Source organism: Cyprinus carpio, chromosome A4 (genome assembly GCF_018340385.1).
Source record: "Cyprinus carpio isolate SPL01 chromosome A4, ASM1834038v1, whole genome shotgun sequence".
Lineage (NCBI taxonomy): Eukaryota > Metazoa > Chordata > Actinopteri > Cypriniformes > Cyprinidae > Cyprinus > Cyprinus carpio.
This window is the reverse complement of record NC_056575.1, coordinates 3,933,792-3,954,902: the sequence shown is the minus strand read 5'-3', so window position 1 is coordinate 3,954,902 and position 21,111 is coordinate 3,933,792. Positions and strand designations below refer to the sequence as shown.

The 21,111-nt window shown below is 37.0% G+C and overlaps 3 protein-coding genes and 1 pseudogene across 6 annotated transcripts; 1 reads left to right on the top strand and 3 right to left on the bottom strand.

Annotated features, from left to right (window-relative positions):
- Positions 1–771: 771 nt before the first annotated feature.
- Positions 772–7,430, bottom strand: LOC109096457 (deleted in malignant brain tumors 1 protein-like). Its single transcript, XM_042747392.1, has 9 exons — positions 4,765–7,430; positions 4,117–4,437; positions 3,554–3,859; positions 3,172–3,474; positions 2,190–2,498; positions 1,762–2,067; positions 1,398–1,486; positions 1,180–1,279; positions 772–1,087 (listed from the first exon to the last, which is right to left on the bottom strand). Exons 1-8 carry the CDS (start codon positions 5,123–5,125, stop codon positions 1,187–1,189), a joined length of 2,088 nt encoding a protein of 695 aa, XP_042603326.1. The 5' UTR covers positions 5,126–7,430; the 3' UTR covers positions 772–1,087; positions 1,180–1,186.
- Positions 7,431–8,012: 582 nt separating this feature from the next.
- Positions 8,013–13,691, bottom strand: selenoo2 (selenoprotein O2). 3 transcript variants are annotated; one of them, XM_042747443.1, is made up of 10 exons: positions 13,059–13,691; positions 12,022–12,225; positions 11,372–11,548; positions 10,748–10,879; positions 10,335–10,612; positions 10,106–10,185; positions 9,828–9,859; positions 8,969–9,154; positions 8,630–8,786; positions 8,013–8,550 (listed from the first exon to the last, which is right to left on the bottom strand). In XM_042747443.1, exons 1-10 carry the CDS (start codon positions 13,517–13,519, stop codon positions 8,320–8,322), a joined length of 1,938 nt encoding a protein of 645 aa, XP_042603377.1. In that variant the 5' UTR covers positions 13,520–13,691; the 3' UTR covers positions 8,013–8,319. The 3 variants fall into 3 exon arrangements, with proteins under 3 accessions (XP_042603377.1, XP_042603361.1, XP_042603367.1); XM_042747427.1 differs by having other exon boundaries at positions 10,106–10,239; positions 13,059–13,688; XM_042747433.1 differs by having other exon boundaries at positions 8,329–8,550; positions 10,106–10,239; positions 13,059–13,689.
- Positions 13,692–13,708: 17 nt separating this feature from the next.
- On the bottom strand, positions 13,709–16,797 carry LOC109063657 (annotated as a pseudogene).
- An 836-nt stretch (positions 16,798–17,633) lies between these two features.
- Positions 17,634–20,795, top strand: si:dkey-14d8.1. 2 transcript variants are annotated; one of them, XM_019082355.2, is made up of 7 exons: positions 17,635–17,818; positions 18,500–18,696; positions 18,788–18,877; positions 18,976–19,071; positions 19,188–19,298; positions 19,431–19,584; positions 20,275–20,795. In XM_019082355.2, the coding sequence occupies exons 1-7, from the start codon at positions 17,785–17,787 to the stop codon at positions 20,493–20,495; spliced, it is 903 nt and encodes a 300-aa protein (XP_018937900.2). In that variant the 5' UTR covers positions 17,635–17,784; the 3' UTR covers positions 20,496–20,795. The 2 variants fall into 2 exon arrangements, with proteins under 2 accessions (XP_042603790.1, XP_018937900.2); XM_042747856.1 differs by lacking the exon at positions 18,788–18,877 and having other exon boundaries at positions 17,634–17,818.
- The last annotated feature ends 316 nt before the right edge of the window (positions 20,796–21,111 follow it).

The window sequence follows — 21,111 nt, the reverse complement described above, 5'->3', positions numbered from 1 at the left end:
AAACTTTGGCAAACAAATAACAATGACATCAAACAGAAGGCTGTTCATTTTTTCCATTTTGTTTGGTTGTTCAAATGCGTTTTTCCTCCCTAATTACTCTGACAGGCCCCATTAACAGGATGCAAACTGTGAACCTTTTGAATATTTACCTTCCACAAATAATCCTGTATTATTTAGGACCAAACAAATACCATAATAAGACTTGTTTGCTTTATTCCATGCATTCTGAAGACATTCCATGTTTCAAAATTAAAATTTGGCTTTATGTTATTATGCACGGTCAGGCCTTCACCCTGCTTTTGAAATGTGATAGGTTGCTTTTCCTGCTAAATACATGCATGTGTCTGTCTCAGTTCATTACCCATTGCAAATGGTTTACAAAACTTTTAAGTATCCTGAAAATACTTTGGCGAAACTGGCTCACCAACCACAAACCCAGATGCTTTTATGTCATGGTTAAAAAGATTTATTTTTGTTTCAAAAACGAAGCAACTGAATTACCTAAATATGGTAAAATGGTACCATGCCTACATTAACAAGGTAACAGTAGTCACAACGTGAATACTTTTTAACCTTAAGCATTTTTTTTCTGTAAAACAAGACAAAAATACTGAAACTGTGACCACAAAGACTACAAAGACAACATCCAAAATTCTTTAATCACACTTTATTTGTTTATTATGCAACTATATATAGTATGTAAATGGAATTGAATTGAATTAAATTATTATCAAGCATTTGTTATAATATTTTCATTCATTTAGCTCCAGACAGGTTTATATTGAAAATATAAGTACAATATTGGCTATTACATTGATTACAAAATATATTAAATTTAAATTTAGCAAGTTAGGATGTGACACAAAGATATTTTATCAGTATCAAAACACTTATCTAAACACAAACATTACGCTTTCATTGTCATTAGATAAAAAACATGATGTTATATAAAGCATTGTCATGTGGAAAAATATGTAAGATAATTATTAATTTCATTTACAAAGGTCAGACTGAAAGAAGGATGAAACAATCAATGTCCTATTAGATAGTGTTAGCTAGTTTTTCTTCTCTGTATTCCAGAAATGACCTGAGGAACCAACACCACTGTACATTGTTATTGTGGAAAATATTAAATCAAAGATTTAAACTTTAGTTTTAAAGCTAATGTTAATGTCTTACCAATATATCAGGGTGCAGCTCCTATTCTCTTATGGAAGATATTTCCATCGTTCTGAGTTTTCAGTGAGAAAGTCCCATTTATTTGTAGCTTCTTCCCAATCTATGAGATTCAAATGAATGTAAATACAGAGAACAGAATAATAACACGAACAGCCAGTAGATGACAGCAAAAAGTAGCGAAAGATACAGCTCAGTGTTACTCTTTCCACTACTCTTACCTCTTCTGAAAGTTTGTTTATGATTCCAGCAGTGTTTGGGTCAACTCCCAGGGTAGTCTTCACTTCAACCCTCAACAGGACTTTAACAGCTGAGTGAATGTGAGAAAGTGTGAAAAATTAGATTTCTTGCTCAAATGCACCAGTAAAACAAACTTTTTTTAACGTGGATGTAGGCTTTAAAGAGCACCCATTGTTCTTTAAAGCCTACATGTTAAGAAAGTTTGTTATAACAGCATATTTGAGCATGGGCATTTTGGGTATTTTTTGGTACCAAAATCATCAAATTAAAAGTCATCAATGTCTCCACAAAGAAAACACATTGCTGTATTACCTTACTTACTAAAATGAAAACATTGGCACTTACATCCACAAATGACTCCGGCATCTTTCTCATGGTCACATCTGTTTGGAGTTGCATTATATGAACAGCTCATCAATGTAGTCTCATTCCCAAAACAGTTTACATTATTCATCCAAACTGTTCCTGAACCCTTTCCAAAATAAGCCGCATTCTTTACTTCCAAAACTGTTCCACAGCCCAGTTGTCTACACACCACTGCAGCATCTGATGCATCCCATCCATCATCACACACTGTTCCCCACTGACCGGCACGAAGAACCTCCACTCGTCCATAACAGGAGTTGGTGCTGCTGACCAGCCTAACGTTATCTATTGCTCACACAATAGAAGAAAGTTTATATAATGATAATTTGACCATAAAGCAAGCACATATACAATCACTTCAGTCCTATATTGGCCACATCGTTTGCTGTTAAAAGGTTTGCACTCACCCTTACAGATGACTCCTGCATCTTTCTCATGTCCACAAGTGCCTCTTCCCCATCCTCCTGATTTACAATCTCTTAGTCTTGAGTCAGTGTCAGAACATTGTAAATCACTTATCCATACAGGCCCTGATCCCTGACCGAAATGAGCAGCACTCTTCGCCTCTATCACATCCCCACAGCCCATCTCTCTACACACTGCTGCAGCATCTGATAGATCCCAGCCATTATCACACACTGTTCCCCATATTCCATTATAAAGAACCTCCACTCTTCCAAAGCAAGGGTTGTGTCCATTAATGAGCCTGAGAGAAGCTAACAGCCACATAAATGAAAGTAAAAGAAACACATTACCTACTTAAAAACAACTTTTTCTCCATTTACAGTGACTATTAATTGACTGTCTTCTTTTTCAGGTCAAAGTCCTGAGAAATGTTTCACCCAAAAATGGAAATTTGCTAAAAATGTACTCACCCTCAGGCCATGCAATATGTAGAAGAGTTTGTTTCTTCATTTGAACCAGTTTAGATACTACTTTCTCACCAATGGTTCCTCTGCAGTGAATGGGTGCCATCAGAATGAGAGTCCATCCAGTTGATAAAAACATCACAATAATCCACACAACTCCAGTCCATCAATTAATGTCTTGTAAAGCAAAAAGCTAGATGCTTGTAAGAAACAAGTAAACCATTAAGATGTTTATAACTTCAGTGTTATTATGGATTCTGGACTCACATTTTGTCCAGACTTTTGTATTATTGTGATGTTTTTATCAGCAGTTTGAACTCTCATTCTGACGGCACCCATTCACTGAAGAGTTCTCCACATCTGTTCTGACGAATAAACAAACTCATCGACATCTTAGATGACCTGGGGGTGAGTAAATTTTCAGTAAACTTTAATTTTCGGGTGAATTACTCTTTTAATCACTCTTTTTTACATGCATAAAAATGAAAGAAACAGTGCAGAAAAACTGAATTTCACTTACGATCACAGATGACTCCAGCATCCTTTGAATGGTCATACATTCCCGTTCTACGTGATTCACAAGCACTGAGTATGGTCTCATTTCCAACACAGTTTACACTGCCCATAAATATTTGTCCTGCACCTTGTCCAAAATAAGCACCACCTATTGCCTCTATAGCATCTCCACAACCCATCTCTCTGCACACCACTGCAGCATCTGTTAGATCCCAGCCATCATCAAACACGGTTCCCCACTGACCATCACGAAAAACCTCCACTCGTCCAGAACAAGAGGAGATGCCATTCACCAGTCTGATGTTAACTAATGGCCACAAAAATGTATTACCAGTGGAAAAAATATGATAAAGTTTATACTGTTATTTTTTTGGTTTTGTACTCACGTTGACAGGCGACTCCAGCATCCTTCTCATGTCCACAGCTGTTTTGTCCCCATCCCTTTGAATTACAGTTTCTCAGAGTAGAGTAACTGCCACACTGTAAATCACTTAGCCATACGAGTCCAGATCCTTGTCCAAAATAAGCACCACTCTTTGCCTCAATAACATCCCCACAGCCCATCTCTCTACACACCACTGCAGCATCTGACTGATCCCAGCCATCATCACACACTGTTCCCCACTGGCCATCAAAGAAAACTTCAACTCGTCCAGAACAAGAGTTAGTGCCATTCACCATCTTAACAAGAGCTAAGGGCCAGACAGATTAAAGATTAAGAAACAAGCTGTTAAAAAAAATATTAGGATAGTTTACCTAAATATAGAAAACAATCTTTATTCTATTTTCCCCCACAAATTGAATGCAGTGTCATCATAAACATAATAATGGACCTGTAGCAGCCTAGGGTTAAATGATGTCACAAGTTTTAAATTTTTGAGTGAACTACTATTCACTGACAAAAGTTTATTTTCAGTATTCTTACATGAATGGCAATGGAGCAACTTACATTGACAGATGACACCAGCATCTTTGTAATGCAACTGGAAATCTTCTATTTTTTTGGAGTCACAGGCAGTGAGTGTGAGCTCATTGCCAATGCAGTTGACATCATCCAACAATACTGGATACCAGTTGAATCCCTCCCCGAAATAAGCAGCACCCTTTGCTGCTATAGCATCCCCACATCCAATCTCCCTACACACCACTGCAGCCTCTGATAGATCCCAGTCATCACCACACACAGTTCCCCAATTAGTGTTTTCCCAGCGATTAAAAATCTCCACTCTTCCAGAGCAAGCATTGAAGCCATTTTCCAGCTTAATTCTGCCTGAATAATGACATAATGAGAGCTGTTGTCGGTGGATTATATCTGATGCGCTTTCTCAACTTCATATAAAATAAAATTGTCAGTCAAGAAATTTTTAATTAAAAGATTATTTACAACAAATTTTTATGTACAGCATTTGTGGCATGTTGGTATTAATCATTTATTTACAGAATAATTCATGTTAGTGATGTAACAAAAATATAAGATTGCATGCTTGGTGTCATGAAAACTGAGGAAAGAGTAAAAATAATTTTCTGTGGTAACCAATGCATGCCACAAATATTGCACATCACCCTTAAAACTTTGTGTGAAAGATTTTATACTCACGGTAGCAGGCGACCGTAGCATCCTTCTCATGTCCACATGAGTTTTGTCCCCATCCCTGAAAATTACAGTGTCTCAGAGTCGTTTCAGAGTTATAACATTGTACATCACTCAGCCATACTGGTCCTGATCCCTGGCCAAAAAAACCACCGATCCTTTGCTCGAAAACATTCCCACAGCCCATTTCTGTACATATTACTGCTGCATCTGAATAATCCCAGCCATTATCGCACACTGTTCCCCACTGACCATTATTGAAAACCTCCACTCGTCCAGAACAGGAATGACTGCCATTGACCAATCTGACAAGGGCTAATGTACACACAGAGCAGACATCAGAATCAGAAATAATTTTTAATTCCATACAAAAACATAACAGGTTTTATTTCATGAAAAATACAAGCAACTTACAGCGACATACGACTCCAACATCTTTCGAATGGTCACAGTAAAACTCTCCCGCTTTCTTAGAGCTGCAGCTGCTCAACGTAGGCTCATTTCCAACACACCCAATATCGCTCATTGATACTTGTCCACCACCTGGTCTGAAATAAGCACCACTCTTTGCCTCAATAGCATCCCCACAGCCCATCTCTCTACACACCACTGTAGCATCTAACAGATCCCAGCCATTATCACAGACTGTTCCCCACTGATTGTTATAGAGAACCTCCAGTCTTCCAGAACAAGAGTTGTTGCCATTTACCAGTCTGACTGAGTCAGACATACTTGAAATGGTATTGCCTAGAACTTCATGTTAGAGAAAAAAAGAAAAAAAAAAAGAGTTAAAATCACTGCCATTTTATGTTTAAATATGCATGTTTGTTAGTATTGATACTTACTCAGTAATAGAATGAGTAACATTGTTTCTTGTCACTAAATATATGGACACCACTGGATTTGTCTGTGAAAGTACAATTTCCACTTCTACAAATCTTTATAACATAAAATTACATAAACCAGACATTAATATTAAAGTTGACACCGGAAAGAAGAAAATTGATGCTATGTTATATTATCAAAATTCATATGCAAAAAAAAAAAAAAAAAAAAAAAAAAAATCACTAAAATTTTATTTTTGAAGTGCAGTTTTGAAACTCACTTGCAATGTTCACTCCTGCTTTTGTTTTTCTGTCCCTAAGTTAGCAGGTCCACTTTTGTTAAAGCACATGATTAGAATCAGGCATATTTAAATGTTGAAGTTCCCTCCTACTCCATAGGACACAGAGTTGAGATTGAGGTTGGTTAAATCTGTTTGGTTCTGGTTCCTCCCACTGACTGACTTCAACAAAACCTTTTTACTATAAGTCAAAGAAGGTGAAATCAAATGTGTCTCAAGCAAATGCATTTAGGGTTCATACAGTATATAAGTACATTCCTGAAGCAAATTTGGGGTACACATATATTTCTTGAAAACATAGCATATAGTCATTGTATATTTTGCAACTGCCCAGCTGAAATGAAGCATGTCTCATGCATCATTTGAGTACTATTCAAATTCCATCTAAAAACTCTTAGATTTGCTTTACTAAGTAAGTAACTTTGCATTGACTTCAATTTCACCACTAATCCCTCATTATCCCAGGTCTTAAATTTCATTTGTGCTAAATGCTGTATTTTCATCTGTCCTTTTACAGAGAATCTATATAAAAAGGCCAGGAAGTTTTTCATTAGTTAAAGTCTTTAGGCAAATTATAGTCTGATATAATAACAAAATTTTAATTTAACTAATGACCACTTAGATCTTAAAATTGTACATTCTTGTAATACATGTAAAAGAGCTTCATCAGTAGTGACTTCAGTTACTCAGTTATTATTGTGGAGGCTGTTTTTTTTGTTTGTTTATGGATTAATGCCTAATCTGCTCGTAAAGTAGTATTATACGACAACTACTCTAATAAATGTGAATGTAAAATTCTCCTTTTGTGTCTCTTTTTGTCCTACTAAGGTGCCGAATCCACATACTGAAAACGTGTTATGCACCTAACAAATATTAATTCTGAGATGTACCTGTAGCCATTTTGACTTTTGCAATTCTTAAAACACACTGTTTTACTGTGACATTATTATTAAAATTGTTAGAAGTAGTTTAAGACAGACAGTTATATTGACCGCTATGAAACAAATTCCAGATGAATGGATTAAAATTCTTAAAATTCAACTGTATATTTGCCTTGAATATTATTGAAGCATATCCAGTGTGAAATCCATGGCTCACACTCAGCTGCTTTGAATATTATTCAAATAACATTTAAGGGTTTTAGAACAATTTGCTTTACTGAATAAATAATGCAAAGAACTTTGAATCACAAAAACTATAATGTCTTCAGCCTTTCAATTTTAGGCTACAAATGTACGTGTAATCATGTTCAGTTTTTGTTATATCAGAAATATACATACAGAACTCTTATGGCTAGGCAGTTGTGTACTGTTACTAGAATCACAGTGTTTGGATGAAGTTAATGATTAAATTAATCTCAATGACATTTAGATCTCATTTTGTAATGTGTTTGGTTTCTTAATACTGAGTCCAACTACCTGTAGGGAAGTCGTGGGCTAGTGTTTAGAGAGTTTGACTCCTAACCCTAAGGTTGTGGGTTTGAGTCTTGGGCCAGCAATACCATGACTGAGGTGCCCTTGAGCAAGGCACCATAAACGGCTGCCCACTGCTCCGGGTGTGTGTTCATGGTGTGTGTGTGCACTTTGGATGGGTTAAATGCAGAGCACGAATTCTGAGTATGGGTCACCATACTTAGCTGTATGTCACGTCACTGTCACTTGTCACTTGTGAATAATGGCCTATGATAAAATTGTGGCAACAAAACAAAACATATAAACATGATATTAAGACAAAATTTATTATATAAAAATATTTTAAATAATAAAAATGTTTAAACAATCAACTGAACTGACTGACTGATTTGTGGCTAAATCTATTTGCTTTTATATATCAGTTTTTAATTAAATATGCCTCTCACAAAATCACAAAATGTGTAGTATGGAAGACCTTAGAAGACTCTCACAGACTACATTTATAGTGCTTTTTGGAGCTTGACAATATAAGCAAGGCAACCACTTTCACTGTATGCAAAACAACTTCTTCTTTGTGCTTTGAAAAACGAGCAAGCTTGTAAAATTTGGGCTGAACTATCTATTAAAAGTGATAAATACATAATTAAAGAGTATGTATGTTTGTATGTGTGGACAAGTTATTGGTTGTTTTTGTGATTCAGTGTGTGTTTGTGAGCTGAACATCTGAATCTTCATTGATCAGATAATTGCAGAATTAACTGAGGTGAAATTAAAATATGAACAATTATTCAGTTTCTAAATGTCATAGTAATAAAAATATTTTTAATTTATAAAAAAGTATGCCTCATTTATTGTACCTATTGACATATGGGCATTTTTGCATTATCTGACCAGGAGTGCTGTGTGTTGTTCAGCCTCCCTCAACACTAACATACCTAATCAATACAGAGAAACACAAAAGAGAATGTTCTACATTTTCTCTCGCTTTCTTTCTGTATTAGATTGGGCTGTGATGTTTGGGAGGCTTTAGGATGATCATGTGACACAGATTGTTCTGGCCCATGCAGGAGGTTTACTGTTATATGGAATCTGGTGAGTATCAGCTGCTGCTTTTCTTTTTGTGTTCTCCTTAACTTCCTGTCCCTTAATGCTGTTGCCATCAGCTTGGTCTGACTCACTTCCTGCTGACCATACTGGACGCTCCAGATCCGGACTGACTGAATAAGGGTTCTCCAAAACTTTAAGCAGTTGTTGAACCTGAAAAGGTTTTTTTTAGATGAATACACCACAAAAATGTCATTGCTTAAATTATTGCATTTCAAACATGACCTCTGACCTCCGAAAAATCACCCCTTTCAGCTGCTTCAATTGCATTCTGGGCAATGTAATTCCGCAGCACAACAGCGGGATTGGTGGCGTTCATAGATCTGACCCGTTCTTTCTCTACTGCAGCAGGGTCACTCACTTTGTCACATTCATGGGCCAGACGTCTCCTAACGTGGTGACCATAAATATGAAAAGCCTTGGACTTTCAATTCATGTTAATTTAAATTGATTTTTTACATTAAATCATTAAAACATGTATATTCATTTATATTTATTTATTAACAAAATAAGAATTTGTACCTAGTATACATGATAATAAAGAGCTTGAATCTTGAATATGTATTTATACCTGTATTGTTTGACCCATCTCTGCCAGTGATCTCTCTGTTTGATTTTTAGCTCCACCTCACTGATTACGAGAAGCTCCTTCAGCCTGCCAATCTTCTCCAGTTGCTTGGCGACCTCTGGCTGATTGGCTACCATGTTGAACATACCTGGATTTGTCTCAGCCATGGAGAGAATCATCTCCAACTCACTAAGAATAGACACAGAGGTACAACAAATGAAAGAAAATGAGGAAAACATAATACAGGTGTTAAGTATCTCCAAACTTCCTTTTTACTTTAGAACACAAGTAATTATGAGGGGTCTCCACCATGGTTCAACAATCACAGTTAATGTAACTAAAACCACAAAAATTTTCTTCACTTGAAATAAACGTTAACTGAAATAAAATAAAATAATTTAAGATAGTTTAAAGGCAACATTTCTCATTTTAATTTAGTTTCCATGTTTTCTACAAAACAAAACCGGAAATCGAGGGTGTGTGATGTCATTTGGCAGGCGACACAATGATACTATGGACACGGTCCGTGTCACTAGTTAAAATTGCTTATTTCTCTGGATTTAAACATTCTTCAAAACATTTGAGATAATGTAAGTAGACAAGTCAGCAAAATATATAACACTGTTCTAGTGGTTTTTGGATATTTTAATAAAAAAAATCTTACATACTGTGCCTTTAATAAATAAATAAACTTAGGACATAATGAATAAGAAATACTAGGGTATTAAGTAATTGTGCATAAATATTTTTACACTCAGTGACACTCAGTTTTACCTGTTTAGAGCTAATAATCCTTTTTCAGCTCTGTTTTAAAAATTAGAGACTAGAGACAAACCAATGCAAATTCATTCAGACAACATACCAATTCTCTTGCCTTGTCTTTCTTGCAACGTGCTGACAGCATCACATAAAGAGAAGAATGCAGAGTACAAAGAAATGTAATTTTGGTCACTTTTGCTCAAAACAATAGATTCTAGCACTTCACAGTCTGAAAATAAAAATGAAATAAAAACTGCATATTTGTCGATATGCATAAACTGGTGAAAAATACATTAAATTGTTTATTAGTGTGAAGATTAGACCCTGAGAGGGTGCAGATCCCCTCACTCGGGCTGCATTGATTGCAGGATGATTAGCCACCTTTAGTTCTTCCAGCGAGGCACACTGTTCCATGATCAGTTCCACTACTGAGTCTGTCCTGTCCCTGTCTTTCTGTTCACCTGCAGGACAGGACACGGCACTCAGCAGACGAAATGTGTTTGTGAAGTCTGCACCTGGTAATGGAGCAGTGATAGATGAAAATATTAGCATCCAACTTTCCATTTTTATTCAACGGAAAGCTGGAAATATCTCCTCACTCTCACTATACCTGTGATGTGCATAGTCTTCAATAAATCAGCCACCAGCTGCACATCCTCTGGTTCTTGTTGTCTCAGAAGACCCAGCTTCCTCCTCATGATGGCCAGGTAGCAGTCCTGATAAATGGTCATGAACTCATCTAAAATGGCCCCTGCTTTGGCTGACTGGAGCTCAGCGCCAAGAGCTTCTGCCAAACGTGCCAAGTTCCAGCGGCAGACATATGGCTGAGCTTCATAAGAATAACGACCTTTCTTATCAGAGGCATTGCTCACAAACTCAGGGTCAAATCTGCAAATGACAACAATGTAGGTTTTTAGAATACACTAATAATACAAGCAATTAGTAAAAGCACAACTTCTTTCAGGATGTAATTCGGTTGCATTTTTGTGCAATTTAATGCAGTTTCTGTAGAGCTAAACAGACCTGTCCATGAAGGCAAATGGGCCATAGTCTATAGTGAGTCCCAAGATGCTCATGTTGTCTGTGTTCAGAACTCCATGGCAAAATCCCACACTTTGCCACAGGGCAACTAGTTTGGCAGTCCTCATGGTCACCGCAGTTCCACAGAATATAAAATAATATAAAATATTAAAAAATATTAAAATAAAGTTTTTATAGTGGTAAAGGTTCTTTCGATTATTAAAATGTTCTACACACTATAAGTTTCTGTTATGAACTGTCCACTGAAAGGTTCTTTAGGGAACCAAAATGGTTCTTCTATGGCAGTGGTTCCCAATCCTGGTCCTGGAGAACCCCCAACACTGCACGTTTTTGGTGTCTCTCTTATCTGACACACATTTGAGGTCTTGGAGTCTTAACTAATGAGCTGATGAGTTGAATCAGGTGTGTTTGAATAGGGAGACATCTAAAATGTGCAGTGTTGGGGGTTCTCCAGGACCAGGATTGGGAACCACTGTTCTACGGTATTGTTGTGAAAAACTCCTTTTTGGAACGTGTATTTTTTAAGAGAGTACATACAAATTATTTTTTTAAGGTAATAGTGATAAAGTAAAGCTTGTCTTTAAAATGTATATCATTGTTAAAACCTCTCTGAAGAAGGAAGCATTCCTCTCTTGGCGATCTAAATGTCTTCGTTGTATTTCAGGGTAGAATGTTTCAATGACATAATCCAGAAGTTGTGCACGAATATCAGTACGTCCAACACTAGGGCCATGTCTACCTGTGAAGTCATCCACAGGGTGGAAGATCTCAAACGAGCCAAATCTGGTGAGAGATATAGAGAGAGTTATGAGTCAGGGTACAGTGCTAACATTCAGTACAATTTAATGAAACTAAAAGTGCAGACCAATTTCAGTAGATCTCATAATTCAGAGCCAAAAAAATAAAAAAATGTTTTTAGGGATATATTCAAATGGTAGATGGCCGTATTTAGGTATTAAGACTTTATTCTGTATACTCTAAAATACTTGGACAAGCTTGGACATGAGTAACATCTAAAAAAAAGGCCTCGTGAGAGATTTGTCACATCTCAGTGTGTACCTGCAGTACCCTTAAACAACTTCTCTTCAGCCTTTGCTGACACTAAACCCCAGCATTAAGGCTATAAAATTCAATAAATAGTTTCTTTATTTAGCAGTCTTTAGGATTTTGAACTTCAACTTGGGATACGGAAACGTAAATTAAAGAATTTAATTTCTATGTGTGTCTGAGGATAGATATAAATAGAAGTGCTCAACCTGATAAAGGTGGGTGCTATTCTGAGAACCACTGAGCACCTCTCTGGTCTGGGATTGCCACTGTAGAACACATCCCTCTGGACATAAAGGTCAGAGGTCACCAGAGATCCAGCTCGTGTTGTGGGAATTCCCAATGCAAACATGGCCTCACTGCACAGGAACTCTCGAATGCTGGAGCGGAGCACTTTACGCCCATCAGACTGCCTACAGTATACACAGATACTAAAGCTTATTTTTTTTTAAACAAAGCACATGGAAATTTTTATCCATTTTTGTTGGTTAATGGCTACCTACCAGCCAACTGTTTCGTTACATTCTTCAAAATATCTTCTTTTGTGATCAACAGAAGAAACTCATACAGGTTTGGAACAACTTGAATTACATAATTTTAATTTTGGGTGAACTATCCCTTTTAGGATTTCATGGGTTATGGGTTAAGAGTGGATTTAGGCTCATTTTCGATAGTGAAAGAGAGATCATCTTGAATTAGACCACAATCTAGCCATTGTTAATATTGTAAAATCCACATACATTAGTCATGTTCCTAATGTTTCAATTCAAAAAAGACTTTTTGGAGAGTAAAATGGGAGTGTGGCACAATGTTTAAAGTTGGAAAAATAAATGTAAAAAAAAAGAAAAAAAAAGAAAACATATATTAAAACTTTTTAAAGCCTAAATTATGGCTTTTATTTTAAATAAAAATGTTAAATATTTGCAATATATTTATGCATAATAAATTTATTTAATTTTTAACAGACCAAAAGCATTTATCTAAGTATTATTACACTAAATAGTGGATATTAAGGTGTTCTTGATATACATATACATATTCTTCCTATAGTAATAACAATAAATTATGCATAATTTCATGCAACTTACAATAAACAAAACACTCATTCTAACCCTAACAATATAAGTACATGTAATTAATTAAAATTAATTACTCAGTACTTAAATGTATAATTACACTGTAACAAGGACAAAGGGAAATAAAGAGTAACCTATTACTTAATGTAGTGAAGCCAAAGCAACGGTACCGAGAATAAGGCGTCAGTCCAGCGCCTTTAACCTGAATCTCCCACCGACCACAGGGGCTTGTGCTGATCGGGTTAGAACTTTGCTCAGCACCGGCCTCCACCTCCACCTCCCCCAGATAACACACAGCACCGTCACCTAGCTGCCCGGCGAAATGACCAAACTGGTGTCCGCAGTAGCAGTGCGCAGCGGGCTCAGAGCCCGGAATCACCCGAGAGCCGCTTAGATATTCAGCCCCGTGCCGGTCACGTAAAACATCGTCCGTGTTCAGTCCCAGTAAAGCAAGTGCCGGTTCGGATACCGCGACGAATGTGGGCTTGAGCAGCGGCTGCGGCTGCACACGGGAAAAACATGCTCCCGTCACGGTCCGTGAACCCGGTTCTAGTGACGAATCCAACGGGAGTTTTTTCAATGCAACATTGTTGAACTTTAGTCTTTGCAGTGGTGTGACACTTTGGGCCATTCTGAGACTAATAATGACAGTTCGTCTTGCACTTGCACTGTGATCCGTTTGCAGCTCTGCTCAAGAACATAATCCTTAAAGGGATTAATGACTTAACACTGAGGAAAACCACAACAAATCTATCTATCTATCTATCTATCTATCTATCTATCTATCTATCTATCTATCTATCTATCTATCTATCTATCTATCTATCTATCTATCTATCTATCTATCTATCTATCTATCTTAAATATTCTTCTTATTACCATGCACCATTTGCAGTAATACATTTTACAGCAAGAGTAGTCTGAAGGATCTAATCATAGTTGTTTGCGGGTTGAAATTGAGATAAATTTTGCATCACTGACTGTCCCAGATCCCAATGATTCATCACTCGCTTGTAATTGCAGCAGGGGTTGTGAAAAAGAAATACAGACTATCATAAATAAGAATGTTTGAAATCACAGATTGAGGTTTGGTCAGCTACCTTTTGGGAGCCAAAACATAAATCATAAATCATAAACCATTTTAAAAAGCACAATAAAATGCACCGTTTTGCTTCAAACTCCCAACCAGATGGAGCTGTGCCTAGTGGGTTTAAAAGTGGATTGTTAATACTTAAAAGTTAAAAGTTAATATTGCTGGCATGTAGTTGTTCAAAACATTTTTTTTTTTTTTTTTTTTCATATGAAAATAAAAATTACATTTCAATTCATGTTTTTACTTTTTTAATTTACTGCTCTTCAAACTCATATTCGATCTGGCTCCATTCATCTAAGTACTGCCTGGTTTTCACAACTGGGAATCAGATCACAATAAACAAATAAAACCAAGTTCAGTCATGCATTTTGCTTGTTTAATATTCTTTTTCAGAATATTAAATGAAATGGTTTGCAAGTGGCAATTCACAATTATGAATAATCACATTATTGTCACTAAAACAGCAAGGTTTAATACAACAACATTGTGCACTTGGTCATGCATTCTGTATTAGAAATTGATTTAATATTGTTATTATTTTATGTTGTAAGAACAATACATATTTTTGTCTTTTTTCTTTCTTTTAATTGACAATATTTATATAATCAATGTACAATTACAATTACCTTCTGGTGAAGCATTCAAGAGCAAATCAGTATACTGTTTAGAAACCCCATGCACTCCACAATCAGTGTAACATTTCTAATTGGCCATAAATGGAAAAACAATTTACAGAATATGAAACACAGTATTAGACGATTTCTAACTTTTTATACATAATATTTCAATAATGGAAGCTAAATGGACTATTGGACAAAAACATTAGTCATTCAGAGTCATGCAACAATCAGAAAGTTAATTATATATAAGAAATGCACATATTTTACTCTACCGACATATTCAATCTAATGTTTACGACACACTTGCAGTGTTTATTTGTTGCATTTGTCCAAAAAATGTTTACTGGTCTCTTCTGTGAAAACTGAACTCAAGAAACTGCAGCAAGTATATGAAGTCTAGAGAAAGCAAATTCATGATGTTTTTTTTATTTCAATGGGCTCGTCTTCGCAGTCTGGGTGAAAGACGATTGGCAAGCAGACATGCGAGGGCTATACCTGCCACCTGGATGAAAGCAAGGCCCAGGACTGTTGCTGCAATGTGAAAGACGTTGTCATTTACCAAGCTGAAGACTTTGAGGAAACAACCGTGAGTGTGAATCCCTGCGAGCTTGATGTTCCTGAATCCACTCTCTGGCAATGGTCTATTTCGACAGGCTTTACGTTTAATACAACAACTGTCTGGTAACGACACAGCAGAGGAATCATTCCCCAAACTTCCTGTTGAGTAAACAGCATCTTGAATAGCCCAATCAGACATGAGCCAATCGCGCCAACCCTCAGCACCACAGCACTCAAGCGCCCTCTGCAGGCTGTCCAGCGCATTTGCGTGGCCCTCGTCTTCTCCATAGTTCAAAACAGCTTTCTTAAGCCCGCTACGAAAACCTTCAGCAATGTCCTCCCTGTAAAAGAGCCCTGAGAGACCTGCCGCTAGTCCACCCATGAGTGTGGCCAACTGGAAGAAGCCGTATGCCCGCAGAAGGTAAGGAAGGTTGGCAGCCACTCCCAAACATCCCAAAAAGCCCCAAGCGGTCACAGCAGCACCTGTGCCTAACAAGATGGTGGGTGCATTTGGGTAGCGGTTCGCAGAGAGTAGCATGTACTCGGACAGCGAAGCCTGCGCCCAGACACCTAGAGTGAAGATTGCAAGGCCCGCTGCCCAAAAAAGGAAACTGAAAATCAGGAGTGCAAGGCGCAACAAGGGCATGACTCCCACCGCCCGGCAGCATGGTGGGGCGGCCCCCACTGCAGGCACAGGGGGCTCCAGCGAGGCCTCCGAGCACAACGATAACGAAAGACGTTGCTGTGTCAGTGTACTCTGGGTGAGAGCAGATATCCAGGAAGCGCCGAAGGCCGTCTGGAAACAGAAGGTAAAGCCGGTCGAAGTGGGGAAGACAGTCTTTGAGCACCGTGCAGCTCTCTTTCCCACTCTTTTGAACGGCAGGGGCTTGGCCGAGCTGGAAGCGAGTCGTAAGGCGGCACAGAGCTCATGGCCCCATCTTGTGCTTTATCTACCACCATTTCACTCTCTCTCTTTTACTCCTCTCTTTGTTTCGTCCTTCCTCATCTCTCCCGCCTGTGTTTTACGGCCGGTCATCAACCCACCAGCGCCTATTCACACCCTCAGTTCACCATAAATCATCTTTGGATGAACGCATGACATGCTTATCTTCGCCTGCAGATTCTCCGCCCTCTATCCAATGTTTATTTGTGACATTTCTTACACTCTCTTGATGCTGCTGCAATGGCCGTCTGACTGCACTGCATCTCTGATGATATGAAGGGGGGTTGGTAATTATATGGCTATGATGCTGTTAACCCACACCGCCCTGATCTCCTTCTACTGGTGCAGGAGCCACCGGTTCAGGATCATAAATGTCTGTTCTGATCGATATGTGGCCTTTATAAACCTTTAATAATCGAATGTCTTTACGACTTTGTTATTGATTAGTTTTTAGATTAAATCTTATAGATTTTCAGAATAACTCATTCATGTTATGTGATTTGGTGCATATTCAAGGTCACACTTTATAGCTATTTAAACAGGATTGAATGACGTGAATATTCAATTTGCTTTGACTTCATTGGCACATTCACTGGTATTAAAACATAAAACTTTTAAACAGCATTGAAAGAGTTTACGGTAACACTTTACAACAAGGTTAATTAGTAAACATTAGTTAACTCCTTTAGTACATGAACAATACTTCTACAGCATTTATTAATCTTAGTTAATGCTAATTTCAACATTTATTAATACATTATTAAAATTAAAAGTTGTGCTTGTTAATTAGTTAATGCACTGTGAATTAACATGAACTAATAATGATCAACCGTATTTTCATTAAATAAAAAAGATTAATAAATACTGTAATAAATGTATTGTTCATGGTTTGTTCATATTGGTGAATACATTAACTAACATTAACTAATGGAACATTATTGTAAAGTGTTACCAAGTTTACATGTTTACATTACATCTGTTTTTATACAGTCTATGGTAGCTATGCTTTTCCTTAACTATCAGGTCCAAAAAAAATTGAATGCATAACAATTAATTCATTTTAATTGAATTCTAAAATTATTTGTTATAAAGTATTCGTATGCAGGCATAATTTATATTTGAAGCATCTAAGCACAAACATAAAAAGGAAGAATGATGTTTGACATACCTTCACTTTTTCCCGTGTTGTGCTCCAGTTCATCCAAACCATGTAAAACAGCAACATACAAAGTTAACAGGCCTCAATACTCAGGTAAGATGCCAAAACATCATCAAGACATACTATAAATTTTCTCTTATAACCTCTTATAGCACCCCCCCCCCCCCCCCCCCCATCTTATGCACTTTGTCACACTCCAACGATGGATTTTACTTATCTGCTATGCCATGTATCCTTTAATCACTTGCAAGTATATAAACTTACACATTTTGTTTTAGAACAGGTGACAGCGCATCCGTTCTCCGCCAGACCTGAAGCGGTGTCCTGCACCTTCAAACGTGTTTAAAAAAAAGCGCGGAATTAAAGACCTACTTCCGGCTATTTCCGGTATCCCAGAGTTGAGCGTTGTTGTTCGTTGCTTCGTTCGCCAGTGCGTTTAACCGCTATTGTGGTTTAATTCTGTGGCACTATGCGTTCAGAGTTTGATTAAAAGACAAATATCGATTTATTCTAACCTTAAATAATGGAACTCCTTAACGTAGAGAGTCGCGAGGCAGGTGAGTTTTATTTAGCTTGTGAGCTAAATGCTAAGAGAGTGAAGCTAGCACAACCAATCCTATTAAAGTTTCTCAGACACACACACACACACACACCTCACAACTCATAACACATTGGGTTATATTATTTTTAGGAAGGACCAGGTAAAAAAAACAAAAAAAACTATTTTGTTCTTTACTTTGTCATTATTGGAACTGTATTGTTGAAAAACATTTCTAAAAAGTGTCCCATGAATAATAACACTTAGAATACATTTATAATCTAATTAGATTAGAACTCTATTCATATTATTACTTAAAAGTACTAATTAAATCAACATTTAATTTGCTTTGTTTTTAATATTTAAGAGTAGTTAAAGTTCTCGGCATGCATGTAAAGGTTAATGTACAATATATAAAATTATTATTTTTGAGCCATGTAAATTTTGCACTCCACCTGTTACAGGTTATCTTGCTTAACGTTTACACAACTATAAGCCTAATTTCTTAAATTTCTAAAATGTTATTGTCTATTAAAATTGTGTTACCTATAAACTGAAGTGTGCGCATTGATAGTTAAAACAAGAATTGAATTTTTAAATCAAAATTACAATTTAATGCATCCTAATAATGTTTATCAGAATTAATAAGATCTTTTTATATTATAGTCTGATATTTATCGGCACTGTTTTCCTCCCCCAGCTCTCCCTCTCTCTGCACTGCGTCTGGTTGTGCCACCTCTTAGGCTCATGTCAGCGTTTCTATGGCAGGTGGTTCAGCGTGGTAATGTGACTCAGTACGGGAAACTGGAGCAATTTGTGGTGCTGGTGACCGAGACTGTGCCAGACATCATGAGTCGAAGTCTGGTTAATAAACTGATTTTTCACCTGCGGAAAAAGGTAGTCACAATTAAGCAAAATATTTAATGTACTTTTTTTTTTCTTTTGTTTATACTGCACAGTATGAGACAACTTTTTTTTTTTCTGTTAGGTGATATTAGAGCTTTGTCTAAAAGATAAAATGGCAGATCTCTGGATCATTCAAGCACATCTGGATTCTCTAAGAAATCTCACACATAAAGTAATTAATGTTGTTTTTGTAATTGCACTAACCATATACAGAAATTCAGTTTTAGCAAGTTATCAGTGTCTTTTTTTTTTCCTTTCCATTTGTTGCAGTGGAAAGATGTGGAAAGTGAGATCATCAATAACAAATTTATCAGATTGGTGCACAGCATTTTAGAGGACGCGGAAAAGAAAGAGAATTTCATACAGGTTAGGATTGCTCACCTTTTAGAGCTTCTTTTCACATTTCTGTGAAGAGAATCTATAGCATGCATGAAAATTGTTAAATGTTTTTCCATATTTCTCTACTGTTTCTTTGTCTTCAGCATGTCTTCCCTGTAGAATATGGATCAGGATATGATGCAGTATTAAAGAGCCTTGCATGGGAGTTCCTGTCTCGAGTGGAAGACCTGCTGCCGGTGCCCAACCTCAGAGAGGTGTGTCCTCGATGAAAGACTGCACAATGCATTGAAAAAAAATGAAGAAAATGTTCCATCTAAAATAAAAAAAACCAAACATTTTAAAATCAACGGTGAATCTGATCTGAAATCTTATGTTGACTTTCTCAGACAGCCTCATGGCTTTGTGGTGGCCTCTCGATGATGGAGGAGATAGTGCAGCCACTCTCAGATCCAGCTGAGATCAAGGATGTTCTCCAGCACTTCAAAACCAAAAGACTGCACGCAAGAAACAATGAGCAATCTCAGAGAGTTATCAGTGAAAGTGAGTTTTACTGATGCTTCTGTACCATATTTGTTTGCATGGGTTGAATAACTAAAAGGCATTTATATCTATTTAATAAGAAACTTTCAAAACATGTCTGGGTCATATTTTGCCCCAAAAACTGAAAGAAATATGAGGTAATTATTTAAAAAAACACTATATCATTCTGAATACAAGTTTAAATTGATAGATTTTTTATACATTTATTAAGTAATTTCAATAAAGAAAATTGATTATTTGTTAGTTTTTTTTTTGCATTGTGACATTAAATTATGACAATAAGGATATTTTTTATATTTTGTGGTGAAATGTGACCTAGTACAATTGAGATACTATTGTAGTTTATAGTTGTTTTAATTTTAATTTAAAGTTTTAGCAATTTTTGCCAGTTTCTTTAAAAAATGTCTGTATAGTTTTTAAGTCTTTTTTTAGTTTGTAGGTTTAAACTAAATTACAATGAGAAATGTTGCCAGCTGAAATAAAATAAATTATATATATATATATATATATATATATATATATATATATATATATATATATATATATACACACATACATTATTTCAGTTTATTTATTTTCAGTTTATTTTATTTCAAGTAAAAAAAATATTTTTATGGTATTGTTTTAGTAAACTATAATAACCTAAATATGTTCTAAGGTTTTTTTCCCCCTCTCATTTGGTCTGTACAGTGTCAATTCCGTCTTCAGCTGAAGTAGTTTGTTTGCCTCATCCAATCGCACAAGAAACTGTCTCGCCTGCCATTACCATGGAACATGAGGAAACTTTGCCCCCCACCTCCATTGCACAAGAGACGATTATCATCGAATCAGAAGACACAGAGAACCAATCAGAATCTGATCACGCGGCTATCCATAACGAGCCCTTCTCAGAGTTACACAGAAGAGGCTGAACCTTTAGCTGAGAGTGAGGAGTTCACAGCAATAGCTGGCACTGAAGAAGCAGAGGAAGGCTTACAACAAGAAGTGGTACTTTGTGAAGAGAAAGACTCAGGCGTCTGTGAAGTCCAGCAGATCTACCTGACCACGGACGGCTCCACCGTGGTGGTGTCAGAGTTTGAGAACGAGGGAGAGGAGGCGACTCAACTGCAGTTCCTAGAGCAATCAGAGGTAGTGGAAACGTCTGGTGTGAGGCAAGTCAGTTTAGAGCAGTGGATCTCAGAATTAACTGGAAAGGGGATCTCTCTACCAGTTTTGCCACAGTTTCCAAAAAGGCAGGGGGCCACTGTTTCTGAAGTAGGAGGCGGTGAATGATTATGAGTGACAGAGATTTCAGGATTGTAAAAGAGAGTTTTGTCCCGAGTGTCACAAAGAGTTTCGCTTGCGCACTCACACGGGCGAGCGGCCATTCCAGTGTTCAGACTGTGGCAAAAGCTTCAGGTGCCTCAGCTTCTTGACCAATCACATCAAAACCCACTCCCTCACTAGACCTTTCAAATGCATGCAGTGCGTCAAGACCTTTCGCAAGAAAGCAGACCTCATCAAGCACATCCGTGTGCACACTGGCGA

Excerpts from the sequence above, each read along its gene's own strand:
- LOC109096457 (XM_042747392.1), bottom strand. The coding sequence starts at position 5,125 with ATGGAATTAAAAATTATTTCTGATTCTGATGTCTGCTCTGTGTGTACA. Across the intron at positions 3,860-4,116 it reads TGCTGGTGTCATCTGTCAAT|CTCTTGTTAAGATGGTGAAT; the intron begins GTAAGTTGCTCC and ends TCTGGCCCTTAG. Across the intron at positions 2,068-2,189 it reads TGCAGGAGTCATCTGTAAGG|ATAACGTTAGGCTGGTCAGC; the intron begins GTGAGTGCAAAC and ends TGTGAGCAATAG.
- selenoo2 (XM_042747433.1), bottom strand. The coding sequence starts at position 13,519 with ATGGCCCAAAGTGTCACACCACTGCAAAGACTAAAGTTCAACAATGTT. Across the intron at positions 10,613-10,747 it reads CCATTTGCCTTCATGGACAG|ATTTGACCCTGAGTTTGTGA; the intron begins GTCTGTTTAGCT and ends TGTCATTTGCAG. Across the intron at positions 9,860-10,105 it reads CCTCGCTGGAAGAACTAAAG|CACGTTGCAAGAAAGACAAG; the intron begins GTGGCTAATCAT and ends TGATGCTGTCAG.
- si:dkey-14d8.1 (XM_019082355.2), top strand. The coding sequence starts at position 17,785 with ATGGAACTCCTTAACGTAGAGAGTCGCGAGGCAG. Across the intron at positions 18,878-18,975 it reads TAAGAAATCTCACACATAAA|TGGAAAGATGTGGAAAGTGA; the intron begins GTAATTAATGTT and ends CATTTGTTGCAG. Across the intron at positions 19,585-20,274 it reads TCAGAGAGTTATCAGTGAAA|TGTCAATTCCGTCTTCAGCT; the intron begins GTGAGTTTTACT and ends TGGTCTGTACAG.